At 38.3% G+C, this 17,875-nt stretch overlaps 1 protein-coding gene across 2 annotated transcripts in view; it reads right to left on the bottom strand.

Annotated features, from left to right (window-relative positions):
• LOC141488055 (utrophin-like) overlaps positions 1-15,408 on the bottom strand; it is a 222,812-nt gene extending 207,404 nt beyond the window's left edge. The window contains exons 1-2 of one of the 2 annotated variants that reach the window (XM_074187770.1): positions 14,755-15,408; positions 10,211-10,364 (exon numbers count right to left, since the gene is read on the bottom strand). In XM_074187770.1, coding sequence (XP_074043871.1) covers positions 10,211-10,289 — 79 coding nt within the window. In that variant the 5' untranslated portion in view covers positions 10,290-10,364; positions 14,755-15,408. Of the gene's footprint in view, positions 1-10,210; positions 10,365-14,298; positions 14,438-14,754 lie in introns of those variants that run through there. The other variant, XM_074187772.1, reaches the window with a different exon arrangement.
• Positions 15,409-17,875: the final 2,467 nt, after the last annotated feature.

Here is a 17,875-nt window from a genome sequence, read left to right as displayed (position 1 = left end):
CTTTCCCTCTCAGAATTATTGTGAAGATCAAATAAATTAACAAAACTGAAGCACTTTGAAAATTTTAAAACACATCACTTTCAAGGTGAAAATAGGAAAGTATTGATATATTTATTCATGCTAAAATTAATAGCCTATTCAGTGAAGGAAAAGAATTAATCAATTAATGCCACTATCAAATGTTACTTTCTTCATCTCTTCACTGGCATACATATTATGCCTCAAAATATATATATTTGAAGAAATGAAAAAGTTAACAAACTGCATAAAATACTTGTTATTAATAAACTTTTGAATTATGACATTAGAGGGAAAAAATTTCCACAAAAATTGAGCACTGAACAAAGCAATCTTTCATAATAGTCAAAATAAGCTCCTAGAGGGCAAATGTAATTTTTAAAAAGTCAGATCAAGGGAAAAAGCATAGAGGGGCTAAAGGAAGACAGATCTACTATGTAAATACATTTTTGGAGGAACCATGAAGTCAATCCAACCATTCTGGATAATCAATTTGAAATTAGTCAAGGAAAAATAAAACTGTCCCTATCCATTGACCCAACTGTTATTTGAGTGTATGTGTATGTGCACACTTTCATATATATCCCACAGTAAATGAAAGAACACACAGCATAATATTCATTGCAATACTCTTTGTGGTCACTAAGAACTGAAAAGAAAATGGATCTCTACAATTAAGGAACATTTGGAAGGGGAAAAAATTCAATAACTATGTAAATAAAGTACAAATTAACATACAATACAATACAACAAATATAAGCTTGAAGAGGCATGGGGAGGTTTGTTTGAATTTCTGGGAGAGCAAAAGTCAGAGCATAATGACTACTACAACACAAAGAGATTAGTAAAAGGAATTCCCACTCAAAGTTACCGGAAAAGCAATAAACCCCAATCAAGGTTCCAGAGAATAGATAATTCTGAGCACTGTATAAGTCATAGGACATAGTACTTATAATCACTGTATTAAATGTTTTTGACTTAATTGTTTTTCTTTGTCACAAGGGAAAAATAACATCTGAATAGATGCTGGAAAAACAAAAGGTATTAACAATTAAAGGATAAATTTAATTGAAAGAGTTGATACTAAAAGACAAAATCTACCATTAACACATTTCATTTTTATACTTTCTAATTTCATCAGGAAAGATCATTAAGAAATCAGTGGGTTTTTCTGTTCCTATTTGAAAAATATTACCACTAGGAAGTTCTATTCAAGAATTATTATTAAAAAAAATTTTTAAATAATTCAAACACGGACAAAGTTGATCATTCAAAAGTAAAAATGAAAAGATGAGAGAACCACAGGGGAGATGAAAATTTTAACCTTCCCCCAAGGAGCAATAATTACTAAATTCTAGAGACACTGAAAAGCAGAAAAATAATTTGGGTCCAATTTAGTTTCATTCCTTTGTTTAACAAATATTTACTTTGTGTTTAAGCAGTACATTGTTTCTTAAACATAAAGACTTTTACTGATTGTACAACTTCACTCATTTCCACTAGTATTTTTTCCATTGCAAGAAAATTTCAGAGTACAAATAGGAGGTTCAATTTCTGTGTTAAAATAAAATGCAGGAAAAGTAACTTTGCCTCTCTCAGTATAATGAATTACTTTGCTTGACAAATTTCCAGCAATTTTTATTCAAGTTTTACAACTCTTAACAAATCTCTGAAAATTATGGAATAGTAACAGCTCATCAAGCCACATTAATATATGTGTGTGATGGCATTTCTTCTGAGTAATGAAGAAATAAAACTGGGACTATTTTCATATAGGTGTCAAGAATTGCTGATTTTCTCTGCTTTTAGCTAAATTTCCATGATGTCCATTACAACAAATCTATTTTATGCAGGAAAAAAGTCAAATTCACTCAAAGACTGTGCCCCCAAGTACTGATGCATGACTACAAACTAAAGCAGTTGGAATAATTTATAGCCCCCTCAAGAGCTTTTTTTAAAAAATTACATCATAGACCTTGCTGCTTTGAGTGGAGGAATTGGGAGACAACAGGTAGCCACCTATCATAAAATTTAAGTAGCCACTATCATCCTTTCCCCAAGAGAGTATATGAGAAAGAAAAACAGAAAGAACTTTTCTTGATCAATAACAGCATAAATCTTATTATAAGTTGAAATACTTTATTCTAAACCTAGCACTGCATGTCTTAGGAGTCATGCTATAAATGGAATCCAACATAATTTTCCACATTAGTTGGTTAACTTCATTTTTCTTCTCTCTCTCTCTCCACATATATATCCCCCTCTCTTTTACACAGATATATTTTACACAGATATACACACACACATACATACATACATACATCCCTTAACATCCTCTTAATATCCCATCAATCATTTGATTTCTCTATTCCAGAGAGAACTGTATCTAAGATCAGCGTTTAAATGGTGCCAAGTTTCTATGCACAAGATATGAAATTTATTTGTTAAAGAGAAAGAAGAGGAGCTTCGAAGGTAATCACAAGAAGGAAAGGGGAAATAGGGATAGAGGGGAAAGGTGAACATTTCCAGAGACGATTTTAATACTCTTCATCCTAGGCAACATCAGGTCTCTTGGCTAATTCTCAAAGAAGAGATAAGAGTCAAGGACAAGGAAGAAATTTTGAACAGCTGGGAATATAAGCAACCAGTTAAAACTCTTAAGCAGAGTTTTGCTGTCTTGCAAAACAACTTCAGAAGTGGTCTTTTTAGGGCTGCTGCCTCTAAGACCAAGTATCTCAAATTTTGTTCTTGTCAGTCCAATACCTTGTGATAGAAAGAGGAAAGTAGACAAACCATAAATAAGTGAGGAAGCACAGGTGCCACTGGAAAAAGAATGACTGCCAAGAAAATGGACCAAGACATGAATAGCATTTCTAACAAAGCTTTCCAAAACTTTAACAGATTGCAGCTAGGTAGTACAGGGAAAAGAACTAGGAGTGAAGTGAAGAACTATGTTTAAATTCTGTCTTAAATACTTACTATGTTTTTCTGGACAAGTCATTTAAGCTCCTCATCTGTAAAATGACAAGTTTAGACTCATTGGCCTCCAAGGTCCCTACCAGCTCTAAATCTATGATTCTCTAAGTCAATGAAGTCTTGAGTTCTCCATCACTGAAAGGAGCAAAGAATTTAGAGTCTGACAAGACTTTTAGAGATCATCTAGGCCAAGGATTCTTAACTTTTTACAGTGTCATGGAGACCTTCAGCAGTCTGGTGAAACTAAGGGATGACTTTTCAGAACAATGTTTTTTAAATAAATAAATAAAATAAAATCCATAGGAAAACCTTGAACTATATATTCATGCATTTGACGAATTCCAGGTAAAGAGAAAAAAACCTGATTAATTCAACTTCTTCTTTTAATAGGTAAATGATCAAAATCCAGAGAAGGGAAATGATTTGCTAAAGGTCACACAAGTCTTAACCAATACAGTCAACTTTCTAACTCAGGTGTTCTGAATCCATATACAATGCTATTTCCATTACATGTCTCTACCAAAGACTCAAATAAAGTTTGAATGAACACTTGGGAACATAGAAAAGGATTGAGAGGCTGCTCTGGCTCAGACTTGGTCTAATTAATCCCTATTATCCCTTTTAACTAATTAAATGGAAGAAAAAGGAAAAGTATTACCATTTAAGCTTATTGTCCCTTTATCTTTTCATTGCCAAATTGGACCTTTTGGATTTTGAGCTGATCCTGTGATTTCACTGTTATAAAAAAGTTCTGGTGTGACAATAAGTTATAAAAGTGCCAACCATGATTGACATCTGCTCTGCAATTAATAATCTTAAAAAAATTTCCTGGAGCAATGAGAGGTAAGCAATTTGCTCAGGATCACATAGTGAATTATATACTAGAGATGGCATCTGAACCCAGGTCCTCTTAACTCCCTGGAAGCTCTCTATGCACTGCCCCATGCTGCCTCCATACTAGAAAACTATTGAATTGAAGATCATTTGAAAGCCGTTCATCTAAAAAGAAATTATTGAACCTATTACAATGTACCTAGCATAAAACAAGTGAACGTGTAAACAACCAGTGCCAGAAATAGAGGAAGGCACAATTATAATGAGTCTGGGCAAAATCTGTCCTTTCATCCTTACTATAAATACTCTGAACACATCCTTCTGTACCTCATGCTCCCCTCCCTCACACACACACACACACACACACCCGCCCCTGAGTCCCTTTTATACCCTGAAAGGAGATGAAGGAAGAGAGTTACAAAAAAAGAAAATGGGTCCAAGTACAATTGAGGATGTTCTTGGGAATCTAATCCTTCAGCTATATTTCTTTCATATTGAAGCTCTAAGTATTTATGATATGTTCCAGATATATGTTCTTATAAATTCATTTAAATATCAGAGATGGGGTGGCTAGGTGGCGCAGTGGATAAAGCACCGGCCCTGGAGTCAGGAGTACCTGGGTTCAAATCCGGTCTCAGACACTTAATGATTACCTAGCTGTGTGGCCTTGGGCAAGCCACTTAACCCCATTTGCCTTGCAAAAAACCTAAATAAATAAATATCAGAAATATTTCACTATAGCTGGCCAGGAATGGAAGTGACTCAAAGATTCACTCCTCCAAGAAGCAGGATCATAGCTCTAGTCTCAGAAAAAACCTTTGAGGCCACCTCATTTAACTGGTTCACGTATTGTATAGATGAGGAAACCGAGGTCCAGAGATTTGAAATGACTAGCCCACCACCATACACAGAAATTAAGGGGAAGAGAAGGAATTCAAAATCAAGTCCTCTGACTCCCATCACTCCCTAACATTGCTTATGGCTCAACTAGGTCTGTAGTTGGAAGGGGTGGTAAAACAATGTGTCTGCCCTCCACTAGAACTCTCCAGAAGACTCTAAGATCTTCAAGGAACAAGGGAAAACAAAATCCAGCTAAACATTTTAGACCACATTTTTTAATTCTTCATCCTCCCCCTCCTCACCAAAACCTCCTTCAAGTTTAAACTTATCTCCCAATGGGCCTTTTAAGATCCTCTCTTCTCTCACTGCTAGTGTCTTCCCTGAGATTAATTCCATTTTTCACTGTTCTAAATCTCAAATGAGCAGTTTATTGAGAGTAGGAGTTGCTTTTGCCTTTGCATGCTCAAAACTTAGTACAGAGTCTGACATATAATAAACACTATTAAATATTTCTTGATTGGCAATTAAAAAATATTAACTTAATATATGCTATAGTGCAATATGCACTATGCTGACCACTTTACAAATATATCTGATTTGATCCTCATGACTAGTCTAGGAAGGAGATACTATTATTTATATTATTATTATTTATATTTATTATTATTATTATTACTATTGTTGTTGTTGTTGCTTTATTGTTTTATGTTTGCTTTCATGCTTCTCATCAGACTGTATTTTTTATTGTGTGTGGCCCTCAAATAATTATTTTATTTTAATTTGGCCCTAAAATAATCTAAGGTCGGACAGCCCTGTCATGGAAGAAAGAATGCTGTCCCCAAAATCTAGTCCTATATTTGCTACTAACTAGCTGTGTGACCTTGAGGAGCTAAAGCCTCAGCTTCTTCAATCTGTTAAATGATGGATTTACTTCTTCAGTCTCATCCTCATCTAAAATGTTATGATTCCATATTTATGCCAACAAGAATTTAAATTGTGATACAATTATTAGAACAATTAGTAATCTCCGTGTAGGCATGCTTTTAAAAATACATAAATCTATTTTTATTTTCAGCATCATAAAAAAAGTGACTCAAGACACAGATCAGTTAAGTTGCATGAAGTTTCTCTGATTCTCTACCATTAACCACAGTTTAAAATAATCTCTTGGGGCAGCTAGGTGGCGTAGTGGATAAAGGGTTCAAATCCAGTCTCAGACACTTAATAATTACCTAGCTGTGTGGCCTTGGGCAAGCTACTTAACCCTGTTTGCCTTGCAAAAAAAAACTAAAAAAAAAATAATAATCTCTTGCTCTTGAAATTTTTATATTATTTAGTAAAGATCTCTCCTTCATTAGGATATTCTATTTCATTGCTTTATCTACTCCCTCCTCTCATATTACACTATACACTTCTAAAGAGTAAGGACAGAAATAATTCTCATTTTTATATTCCTGGAATCTAAGACAAATAGCACTTTGCACAAAAACAATGTGTTTATGTAATTGCATAACAGTAATAATTAGCTGAGAAGAACATGTAACAGTAGAAAATCATGGGGCAACTAGGTGGTACAGTAGATAGAGCACCAACCCTGGAGTCAAAAGTTTCAAATTTAGCCTTAGTCATTTACTAGTGTATGATCCTGGACAAGTCTCTTAACCTGGATTGCCTCCAAAAAAAAAAAGAGAGAATCAGTCTATGAAATACACAGACCAGGATTCCAGACTCTCTCTGGTACATACTAGCTCTGACATAATGGGTGACTCATAGAACCTTTTGGGCCTCCCAAGTAATTATCTAAGAATATTTATTTCAGATAAAGTACCTAACTTCATCAAAAGAAGGAGAGGTTTTTTTTTGGGGGGGGGTGGTTAGGTTTTTGCAAGGCAAATGGGGTCAAGTGGCTTGCCCAAGGCCACACAGCTAGATAATATTAAGTGTCTGAGGTCAGATTTGAGCTCCAGGGCCAGTACTCTAACCCACCTAGCCACCCCAGAAGGAGAATTTTTAATAGTGATTTAATAACTCTACCTTATCCCATTCCCAAAAGAAAGAAAGTTGTTTAATATTTCCATAAAACTTTAAGGTTATAACATATTTTATATTCATTATCTCATTTGATCCTGACCACAGTTGCCTCCCTAGAAAAAGAGGTCTTTTCACTTTAGGAATTTAATTAATCCTTATCTATGTTTGTGTCACATTTTACTGAACAATTAATGATAAATTAATCTTTCTCCTTAAAATAATGGTGCACTAAATTAATGAAAAATCAAGGCAAAGTAATCAATTTCATAAACTTAAAACAAAATAAACAAATAATACAGCATATTTGCCCAACATAGAGGCAGACCTTCCCATCAGATCAAAGGACAATGAGCATATTCCCTAAGGGCCTGTCAGATACAGAAAGGCTCCCACTTTACAAAAACTAATGTCACTTGCTTCAAAAAAAGAAAAATCTCCTTATAAACCAAAATAAAATCAAATTTATTAAGATACTCTCAAGTCCATTTTCATGTTTCTTTCCCAAAATAAAAGCATCCCTAACTAGAATAAGGATAACATACTCTATCTAAAATTGTTTCCTATGTTTGTTATATCAAAGAGCAATCTTTAAAATCATATTTTTTCAACAACGTTATCCTTAGGGTCCCTATTCAAGATTATGGGGTACACTATGACATTCCTGTTTTATATTCTGCCTTAGTGAAAGTCAAAGACATCAACAATTAGTTAGTAATAGACATAATGAGGTTCCAAATAGCATTATAAAGAGCCTGCCTTTTTTCATTTCCACTCAGATCTATATTTATCCTAACTGATTTCATGTACTAGACCACAGGTACTAGGCAGCTGCTCAGCAATGTGATTCATCTCTCAGATGTGCAATGATTATATTTTCAATACGTTCTGGAGTGAATTCTAGTGAAACAAGATTAAAGTCATAACTTTAATATTAAAGTTTCTGCGCTATTAAGGGTTTTTTAATTGATAAATTTAAAGATCAGTCTAAAAATTATGCAGTGTTGATGTGTTTTTTACAGTACTTATAAAAGTAATATAATTCTTTTATAAGGCCCAGTATATGTTAAAAATATCAAAAGTTCTTAACTCAATGGAAACTGAGTCATAAAACCATTAAGAACTTCTCCAGTTTCATAAAAGCTTGGAAAGTAGAAAGTACATACTTTTCTTTGTCATGATTTTCCACTGTGTTATGCTTCACTTGGATATTCACTGAGGGTGAAGACAATGATAATACCCAACACTTATATGAGATATTCAAGCATTTAAAGTCATACCATGAATTTCAAGGGATTAAAACATATCCATGGAACACTTAATTTTAGGAGTATTATAGTATTAAACTTCACTTCTCCAAAAGATTCTGGTATTAAGTAAGATGACATTGACATTAAATATTAAGTACTATTTATTTAAGGCTATATCCCTACTAAACATCTTTCCTACCCCTGGAGAGATTTATGTTTAGTTAAATAAAGCAGGTTATAGAGTAATAGGAAAAAAAAGTGGTGGGGAAGGTGGCTCAGAGAAAGCTGGCCTCAAGTCCTCTTTTTTTAACACATGGTAGCTGTTGCAACCATGGACAAGTCATCAAAACTTTCTAATTCTCAGATTTCTCATCTATAATATTAAAATAGTAATAACTTTACTGTTGCTGTGATGATGGAAGTGTCGGTGTCACAAGGTTGTTTTGAGGTTCCATTGGGATAATGTATAAAAGGACTTGGGGGTGGCTAGGTGGTGCAGTGGATAAAGCACCGGCCTTCGAGTCAGGAGTACCTGGGTTCAAATCCGGTCTCAGTCACTTAATAATGACCTAGCTATGTGGCCTTGGGCAAGCCACTTAACCCCATTTGCCTTGCAAAAACCTAAAAAAAAAAAAAATGACTTGGAAGCTTTAAATAATTTGATGCAAGTAATCAGAAAGAGAACTTCTAGGAAAGGAGTTCCCTATACTTGTGATATCACAAGTCTGAAGGGGAAAAAAATCCCTATATGGTTAGGCCCCAAAGTATTCATTTTCAAACATATAAGAATATTTCTGAAGTCACATGAAAATAAGGAAGAGGGTACTTGTTTAGAAAAAAAAATGAGACTGGAAAATATATTTATAACTTTCAAGAACTCTCAAAAATATTTAGTATAGGGGTGGCTAGGTGGCGCAGTGGATAAAGCACGAGCCCTGAAGTCAGGATGTACCTGGGTTCAAATCCAGTCTCACACACTTAATAATTACCTAGCTGTGTGGCCTTGGGCAAGCCACTTAACCCCATTTGCCTTGCAAAAACCTAAAAAAATAAAATAAAAATAAATTCAATTATATAAAAAAAATATTTAGTATAGTACTAAGAGGTCAAAGTGAATTCCTGATTGATTAAATGTCTTCAAAAAGCCCTTACTGCCTCCTCCTAAATCTGACTTTTAAACTTAGTAAAATATATAAAGTATGCTTAGAGGATTGGGAAAGGATTGATAGGAAGCATGGAGGGAAGGAAAGTATGAAAGAAATGTTTTAAAGCAAGAAGGAATTTTTTTATAAAGATTTTTGATAACTGAAATTATTAATTTAGAACTATAAGTGGATCAAAAAAGGAGGGGTGCAATAGATAGAGCACCCACCTTGAAGTCAGGGGGACCGGAGTTCAAATGTGACCTCAACACTTAATTATAATTACCTATCTGTGTGACTTTGGACAAGGCATTTAATCCCATTACCTTGGTGGAAAAAAGGAGAAAAACACTGTCTACAAAAAGTTCCAATCAAAATGTTTGCATTTAGATTATTCATTATTATTATTATTAATTTATCAGTTGCTTGTTGTCGATGCAAATTTTTTAAAGTCAGAGTTAGAAAGACTGTTGGCCTAAAGCAAAGGTCCTTAAACTGTTCCACCCCACCCCACCCCCACCCCCCCTTGAAAACTTTAGGCCTCCTTTTAAGAATAATATTTGTTGTCTATATTCATATTAGATACATTACACTAAATTTCAGTTAGAAGCTAGTGAAAATAAGCATAAAACATTTCCCCCAAAACCAAGTTCTGATCCACAAAAATCTGTCCACAGATCCAGGTTAAGAACTCTTGAACTGAAGGATGGGGATAGGTATCAAAAAAAAAAATCTGAGGACTAAGCATATGACATTTCAAGAACCTAAATTTTATACAAAACCGTTTCCAAACGAAAAAAAAACCATCCTACAACCTGCACCTTTATATCTGAGTATAAAACTTTTTTTTCACAAATGAAAACCAATCAAATACAGGGAAAAACTAAGCAATTCAGTTCAAAAGAGAAAGGCGATCAAATCTGGCTGAAGAATAAAGATAGAAAATTTGAAGACACAAGGCACTAAAAGATCATTTCATTCATTTCACAAGAACAAAACAAAACCAAGAACAAAAATTAAAGAATTGCTAATTCCTCTCATAAATATGATATCTACATCTGCCTTGGCAAAGGAGACTTGGAAGAGGAGAAAAAAGAAAAGGAACCAAGTTATCCATCATACCTGATCTGGACTTAATGATGTCACTGAATTCATTCTGTCCTTCATTTGGTCTGTTCTCTTGCTCTCCATATTTGGCCATCTTTGCAGAGACTCAACTCAGTATAAAAACTCTGCAAAATATTCTTAAGGATTATGGACGAGTTGGCATCAAAACCTGAAAGCAAAGGGAAAAAATACTAAATTACATAAACTGACTTTATTTGTATACCAAAATATGAACACATTATGTATGTATGTACATATGTATTTATATACTATATATGTGTGTATATGTAAACAAAACCTTTTCCAAACCAAAAAATCATCCTTACAACCTGCACCTTTTTTTTTCCTTACAAATGAAAACCAACCAAATACAGGGAACTATTTTACCAAGCAATTCAGTTCAAAAGAGAAAGGTGATCAAATCTGGCTGAAGAATAAAGATAGAAAACTTGAAGACACAAGGCACTGAAAGATCATTTCATTCACTTCACAAGAACAAAACAAAACCAAGGACAAAAATTAAAGAATTGCTATACGCATACACATATACAGTGTATGCATATAAAATAAACATATTCCAAGAGATACAATCTTATTTCAGGAGTGTATATGTACTGTTCAGGTAACAGAACTCATTCCACAAGCACTTATTAAGCACTTACTATATATGCCAGACACTTTGCTAAGCACCTTAAGAAAGTCATTGTCTCATATTCACTATTAAGAAAAGCATTTCCAAGGGGCGGTTAGGTGATGTAGTGGATAGAGCACCAGCCCTGGAGTCAGGAGGACCTGAGTTCAAATCCAGCCTCAGACACTTAATAATTACCTAGCTGTGTGGCCTTGGCCAAGTCACTTAACCCCAGTGCCTAGCAAAAACCTAAAAGAAAAGTGGCTTAAAAAGAAAAGTGGAATTCAGAGTTTTCTTTCATCCACTAACCTTTCCACCTTTCAATAATAGTAGTGTCTGGCCTGCTCTAATGTATTATAATGGACTTCCAGAACCCAAAGAGTATCAGGGTTTTTTTCTAGGTTCAACAATATCCTAGAAAGACATCTTTAATCTTAATTAAATTAACTAATCATTAGTTTGAAAAGATAATTGTCAATTTACATGTGACCTACTAATTTGGTTTTGCTGTTCTTTAAATGAGAACCAGACATTAAGATTATTGGCCACTGCTAGGCAAAGATTAGATATTTCAGCCCTTTGCTTATCTCCCACTATCTTGTGACACTGTGACTAACTGGACATAAGTCACTAGGTGAAGATGTCCAGAAAAAGAACTACAAGTACCAGTGATAGGAAATTACCAAAAATTGGTTTTAAAAATTTCCTGTACATTATAGTAATCTGAGACTAGTTTTTGCATTACTCCCTGTGGAGAGGACGCAGAGACAAAAGTGATTCTATAGTTAGTTTGAATTCAACTTTGTAACTTATTTTTCAATCTGGTAACTGTTACTTATTAACATTTTGTACACTTTTATTGGAAAGTTATTTTTTCTACAAATGACTGGACTCAAGTTTACTGTGTATTTAAGTGTGATTTTGTTACAGAGACCTTTTTTTTAAACAGTGCAATACAGTTCTAAGTAACAGAAATTCTTAAGTTCATCTCATTGAGAATATGATGTATGGTGGGGTGGGCTCCATGATGATATTCCCAAGGGATATTATGCACTGTAAGAGACAAAATTAATGAAAAAGCATTTATTAAAGGCTAGCAGGGGTGGCTAGGTGGCGAAGTGAATAGAGCACTGGCCCTGGGGTCAGGAGTACCTGAGTTCAAATCCAACCTCAGACACTTAATAATTACCTAGCTGTGTGGCCTTGGGCAAGCCACTTAACCCCATTTGCCTTGCAAAAACCTAAAAACAAACCCAAAAAAAGGCTATTAATATCATTTGGTTCCATTCTCTGGCATTCCATACTCTGTCTCATCAGTCACATAAAACATTTTTGTCCTACAAATTTTGCCTAGCAAATTTTTGGTCCTTGCTATCATGAATCGCCTTTTTACCTGACCTTTCTTCCATATACTGGATTTGGAGTCAGAGTTCTCCAGTCTAAATATTAACTTTGCTACTTTTTAATTTCCTTACCTTGGGCAAGGTACCAAACATTGTAGACCTTGGTTTGCTCAATAGTAAAATGATGGGGTTGCATTAGATTATCTCATAGATCCTAAATTCAGAGCTATTTAGAGTTGGAAGGAACCTGAGGTCACCTATATAACCCTCTCATTGTACAGATGAGAGGCCTTAAACTTAAGAGGTTAAATGGCTTGCCCATCCATAGCTGCAAAGCTCGAGTCGAGTGAGTGGGAGGGGCTAAATCCAGGTCTTTCCACCTCTAGCCACCAAATTGCTTTCAAAGTCCATTTCTAAATTCTATGTATTTAGAGTCACTACATCATGTAAAGGAATTAGAGGGAGATAAGGAAGTAAAAAGTGATAGTGGGGAGAGAAGAAATATTTCATATGAAATTCATCTGGGGATAAATTGCAGTTACCTAAGACTATACAAATTAATGAAAATAAATGTGAATTCTGGGTAGCCCGAGAGAAAAATCATTCCTGGTGTAGATCACTCCCTTAAATTAATGAAGATACTTCAAGAGAAGGATGAAGTAGGGAGGATCATACTTTCAAATAGTAATGGCACAAAAAAAACTTAGCCAATTCCTAAATGTCCATAAGTAAAGAGAATTACACACACACACACACACACACACACACACACACATATTGCAGCCCCTAGGGAAAGTTTATACTAGTCATTATAGCTCTGACAACTCAGGCAATAACTTTTATGTAAACACTCCGGGACAATTAAAGCTCTGTCTCATCAGCCACATAAAACGCTCCTAAATGGGAGGAGGTGAAAGCCGGCGAAGAGCTGCTGAGTTTCGACTTCAGCTCTGGCCGACCCGGCCGGTCCTCGGCACCCTTGGCACAAGCAAGTTCTGCCAAGCCCTAGCCTCCGGCCCGGCCTAGGTCCCCAAGGTTCTGGCTCCATCGCTTTCCGCGCCCACCAAACAGAAACCGACTGGGAGGGGCCAGGCGAACTTCCTCCTGCGTGTGCTAGTTACAAAGGAATTGTGCCTCCGGGCAGTCCGGCTGCCCCGGAGGCCGGAGGAAGCCGCCCCGGATTCCGGGGCTAATCGGGACCCGTCCATTCTGAGCCGCCCCTCTTCTACACCCTAAAGTAACCCAGTTCCATTTTTTTTTAACGGAAGAGCCTGGAGAAGTCGATGATTACATGGGTACCTTTCTCTCTTCCTCCCCTCCTTCCCCCCCATTAAGATAAACTGCAGTCATCGAGACCAATGAAAGCCGGAGAAGTCCACCGCCCATGGCCACCTGAAAGGTGGAAAAAAAGAATTTCCTTTTGCTAAAACTCCAGTGACGGGAAAACTGTGAAGTTACGTGGGGGGAGGGGAGAAAAGGAGCTCCTGCGCTTTGAGTTTAATGGAAAGTTCAGGTTTGAAAAATCGCCCTCCTAAAGGGCTGCAAAAAAGATGCCAGTCTATCAGTTAAAGAGCATGTATTGTGCGCCTACTGGGTGCCAGCCACTGAGGGGGTCATAAATGCACTGGCGGGTGCTGTTGCTACAAACACACACACACACGCGCAGCCGGGGCTTTGTTCACACACACATCCACACGTATGCACACACAGACACGTAATCCATAACACTGACAATTACCCAACAAGTTTCAAAGGATGGTGCTACTTAGACCAGAGCGTCATTAGCACCCAGTTCGGGATTCCTCACCCACGTAAAGGGCCAACCCCGTCCCAATAGTCCTACCGAGGGAGATACTAGTGGCTCGGGGCCAAAATGAAATACTCTCCAATGCCCCACCCTCGAGCTCGGTTAGAGCTCTGAAGTCAAGCACGCCTTCTCACAAGCCACCCGGCTGAAACGCCCTCCTCCTCCTCCTCCTCCTCCTCCTCCTCCGCCTCCGCCAGTTTGGCAACCCCACTCCCTTCCTCCCTGGCTCTCTCTCTCTCTCACTCTCACGGCTCCTTCACTCACTTTCTCCCCGGTCCTTCCAAGTCCTGGCCCACACGGGCCCCTGGGTCGGGCTACGCACCTGCAGGTCCCAAAGGCCCAGCAGCCATGGGTGATCTCTTCCCCGACCCGAAATTTCTCCACCCTCCGCCCAGAGAAGAGAAAACGAATCCAGCTGCCAGGCACCTTAAGGATCTTTAGGCTCTGACTCACATCTGTCTGGCTCTGGCTGAGAGCGCAAAAAAAAAGGGGGGGGGGGGAGATGGGAGCGATACCCTAGAGGCTGTGCCATTAGCAAGGAGGAGTTGTAAGGGTTCCCCCCTTCGTGGCCCTTCCCCACATCTCCGACCCGAGTCAGGCAGTCCCAACTCGGAGGTAAAGTGTGCGCAACACTTGGGATCCGGGCCGGCTAAGCCCTGCAGGGCAACAGGGAGTGCAAAAGCCCCGCCTGGCGGCCGAAGAGCCCCCTCCCCCTGGTCCCAGCTCAGGTGCAGTAGTCACATTACAGTCTCGGACCATCCATAATGCATGGGCTTACCTGCTGCCGTGACCTTCCGACCTACTTCTTTCCCTGACCGGGTCCCAGATCAAGTCCAGCTTTTCCCTGGATTTATGCAGATTTATGTCCTTTTTTTAAAACTGAGAAACAAAATAAATAAACCCTTAGACCAGAAATGTTTTCTTTTCTCGACAACCCACTGAATAACGCCCCGGACTTGTGCAATCTTCCTGCTCTCTAGTTCCGCCAAAAATATTTTTTAAAAAATCCAATAGCAGACCTGGAACAGGCGCTCACGCACCAAGTTTGCCAAATACTAAAGTGTTTTCCTTCTGCAGAAAGGACCAAAAAAGGGGGGTGGGATGAGGGAACCTCTCCTTGCAATTCCCCCAATCGGCTGCCGATTGCTCGCCAGTCGCCCCTCCTTTTCGGTGGAATGAAGCTTCTCCAGAGGCTGCAGCTGCCCCCTTCCTCCTCGGAAAGGCGGACTCCAGAACTTTGTGTACAAAAGCCGCCCCACTTCTCCCCGGCTCCTCCTGCTTTTCCTCCTCTCTCCTGGATTTTCCCCCTTTGTTGGAAGGGACTGAAAGGGCTGAGGCTGCAGGACGAGCTGGTCCTTCTGCCCCGGCCGGGAAGCCGAGGCTGCGGTCTGGGCAGCCACTCGGACGTTAGCCCAGGAGGGTGCGGGATGAGGGCAGCAGCGCCCAGTCTGCCGGTCAGCTCCAGTGCCAGCCCTGCGCTTTGCTCCAGCCCCTCCGCCCGCCTGCGAACTTTGTTCCCGAAGCTCAGCCCGGTCCCCGGAGCTCCCCGGAGCCCCCCGGAGCTCCCCGGCTTCAGTCACCGCGGCAGCCCCGGCCGCCTGCGGCTGCTGGGGCTCCAGCGCCGGGAACGTGGCGCGCCTGAGTCACCTGACCGCGCGCTCAGTCAATCATCCCGGCTGGAACCCCGAAGATCCCCTCCCCTGCGCCCTCCTGGACTGCCCCTAGCTTGCTCAAGTGCCCGGGTTGCCCCGACTCGGGCTGGATGGGAAGAGGAAGCTCCCTTCCCCCCTACCAAGAAATTCACCTTTTGGAGCTTTGATCTGGCAGGGTGAGCCGTGAAGGCAAAGAATGAATTTCTCTTCGAAACATGATCCCATTTATTCAGTTTATTTTAAAATAGGAGACCCGCCCCTCCGGCAACTTGGCCTCTCGTTACTAATTTTCCCCCCTTTCTTATAAGAGAAGAAATCTTAAGTTTCTGCTCCCCAGTGAGAGCCTCATTTCACTTCTCTAAGACTGCAACAAGATTTTTTTTCCTCCCTAGCTCCTATAATTTATATCTATGCTCTTGTTCTCATTATCAAAACCAAAATCCACTTATGTGTTGAAAATTGCACAGGTGTAAATACTTTGTCCCTTAAGCGTTCTCAAAGTGCCAAAAATATATGTATTTCGCGTGTGTGTGTGTGTGTGTGTGTGTGTGTGTGTGTGTTAGATCACTGACTCTTCAGATCTATCTCATCTAGCCTCAGACTTTTAACTAACCGTGTGATCCTGGACAAGTCACTTATTCTGTTTGCCTAGTCAACAGTAAAATGGAGATTAGAATAACTTTCTCCCAACATCAAACCCAAGATGGTTGTTAAGGTCAAATGATCTAAGAATTGGAAAAAGGCAGAATGCCTAGTCCGCAGTAATTACTAGAAAAAAATGGCAGCTATTAGCTATTATCATTTAACTCGCAGGTTGTTTCTCTGAATCCTTTTACAAAGTGTTCAACACCACCAAAGTTCACTTGAGAATTTTAACTGAATATTAAGAGCAATTTTGATGATATAAAAAACAAAAAAGCACGAATAAAAATTTCTTTTAAAATTATAAGAATAAAAAAGAATATTTCAGTTTTATAAAAAATCATTAAGGGACTGCAATCAACCATTAAGATTGCATTCCTCTATACATTAGTCTTCATAAAGTTGCTAAAACAACAACAAAAACCACCATATGCTTTCAAGTCCCCATCCCAACTCTCCAGCTCTTCCCCCCCACATACACACATACACACACATACACACACACACAAAAACACACACACAGACACACACACAGAGACACACAAAGACAAACTTTCATAGCCTCTGCAATTTTATGAAAACTAATTCTGGACTGGTAGTTCCTCTTTAAAGTACTAGTTTGATAGATCCTGACAGAGCTTCTGCTTCATTGGATTGGATTTCAAAAACTCAACTATATAACAAGATTGAATAGGACTTTCTTGAACTGAGTTGGGGGTTCAAGGGATGAAGGGAGAAGTAAGAACAATAAAGAAACTTCAAATTAAATTGCTAGTTGATATTAATAGAGTGATAGAGGGTAAAAAATAAATAGTGACAATATTGAATAGCTAAGTAATATAGCGGATATAGAGTGATAGAGTGCTGAATTTAAGAAGTGAGTTCAAATCCCACTCAGGAATTTTCTAGCTGTGTGACTTGTCATTTTTTGTCATTGTTGTTCAGTCATGTCAGCCATTTCATGACCCCTTTTGCAGTTTTCTTGCCATATCCTTCTCCAGCTCATTTGACAGAAGAGGAAACTGAGGCAAATAAGAGTAATTGAGTTGCCCAGGATCACATAATTAAGTATCTGATAAGGATTTGAACTCAAGTTTTCCTGACTTGCTTTGCTCTATCCACTGTGCTAGGCAGCTTCACCCCTGAGTCACTAACTCTCTTTCAATCTTAGTTTTCTCATTTGAATAATTAGTTATAATTGTAGGATCTATTTCAAAGAGTTGTAGTGAGGATTAAATGAGATAGCAAATGCAAAGTGCTTTACAAATCTTAAAGTTCTGTATAAATGCTATCAATATGATTTGTCCACTGCTAACAAAAAATATATTAGGAACAGAATCTTTTAGCTTTCTACTTCATGTTGTATGTTTTAAGGGATCAGCTATATGGCTCAGTAAATAGAGAACTCAGGAAGACCTGAGTTCAAATGCAGCTCTAGATACTTCCTAAATGTTTGATCTTGGGTTTCTCCCTTTATAAAATGAAGATAATAATGGCACCTACCAAACAGCGTTGCTGTGAAGATTTAAAGGGCAGCTTAGGTGGCCCATTGGACAGAGCACCAGCCCTGGAGTGAGAAGGACCTGAGTTCAAATTTGACCTCAG

The sequence above is a fragment of the Macrotis lagotis genome, chromosome 5, assembly GCF_037893015.1.
Source record: "Macrotis lagotis isolate mMagLag1 chromosome 5, bilby.v1.9.chrom.fasta, whole genome shotgun sequence".
Classification (NCBI taxonomy): Eukaryota; Metazoa; Chordata; class Mammalia; order Peramelemorphia; family Peramelidae; genus Macrotis; species Macrotis lagotis.
Note: the sequence above shows the minus strand (reverse complement) of the source record. Positions and strands in the feature narration are given on the sequence as shown.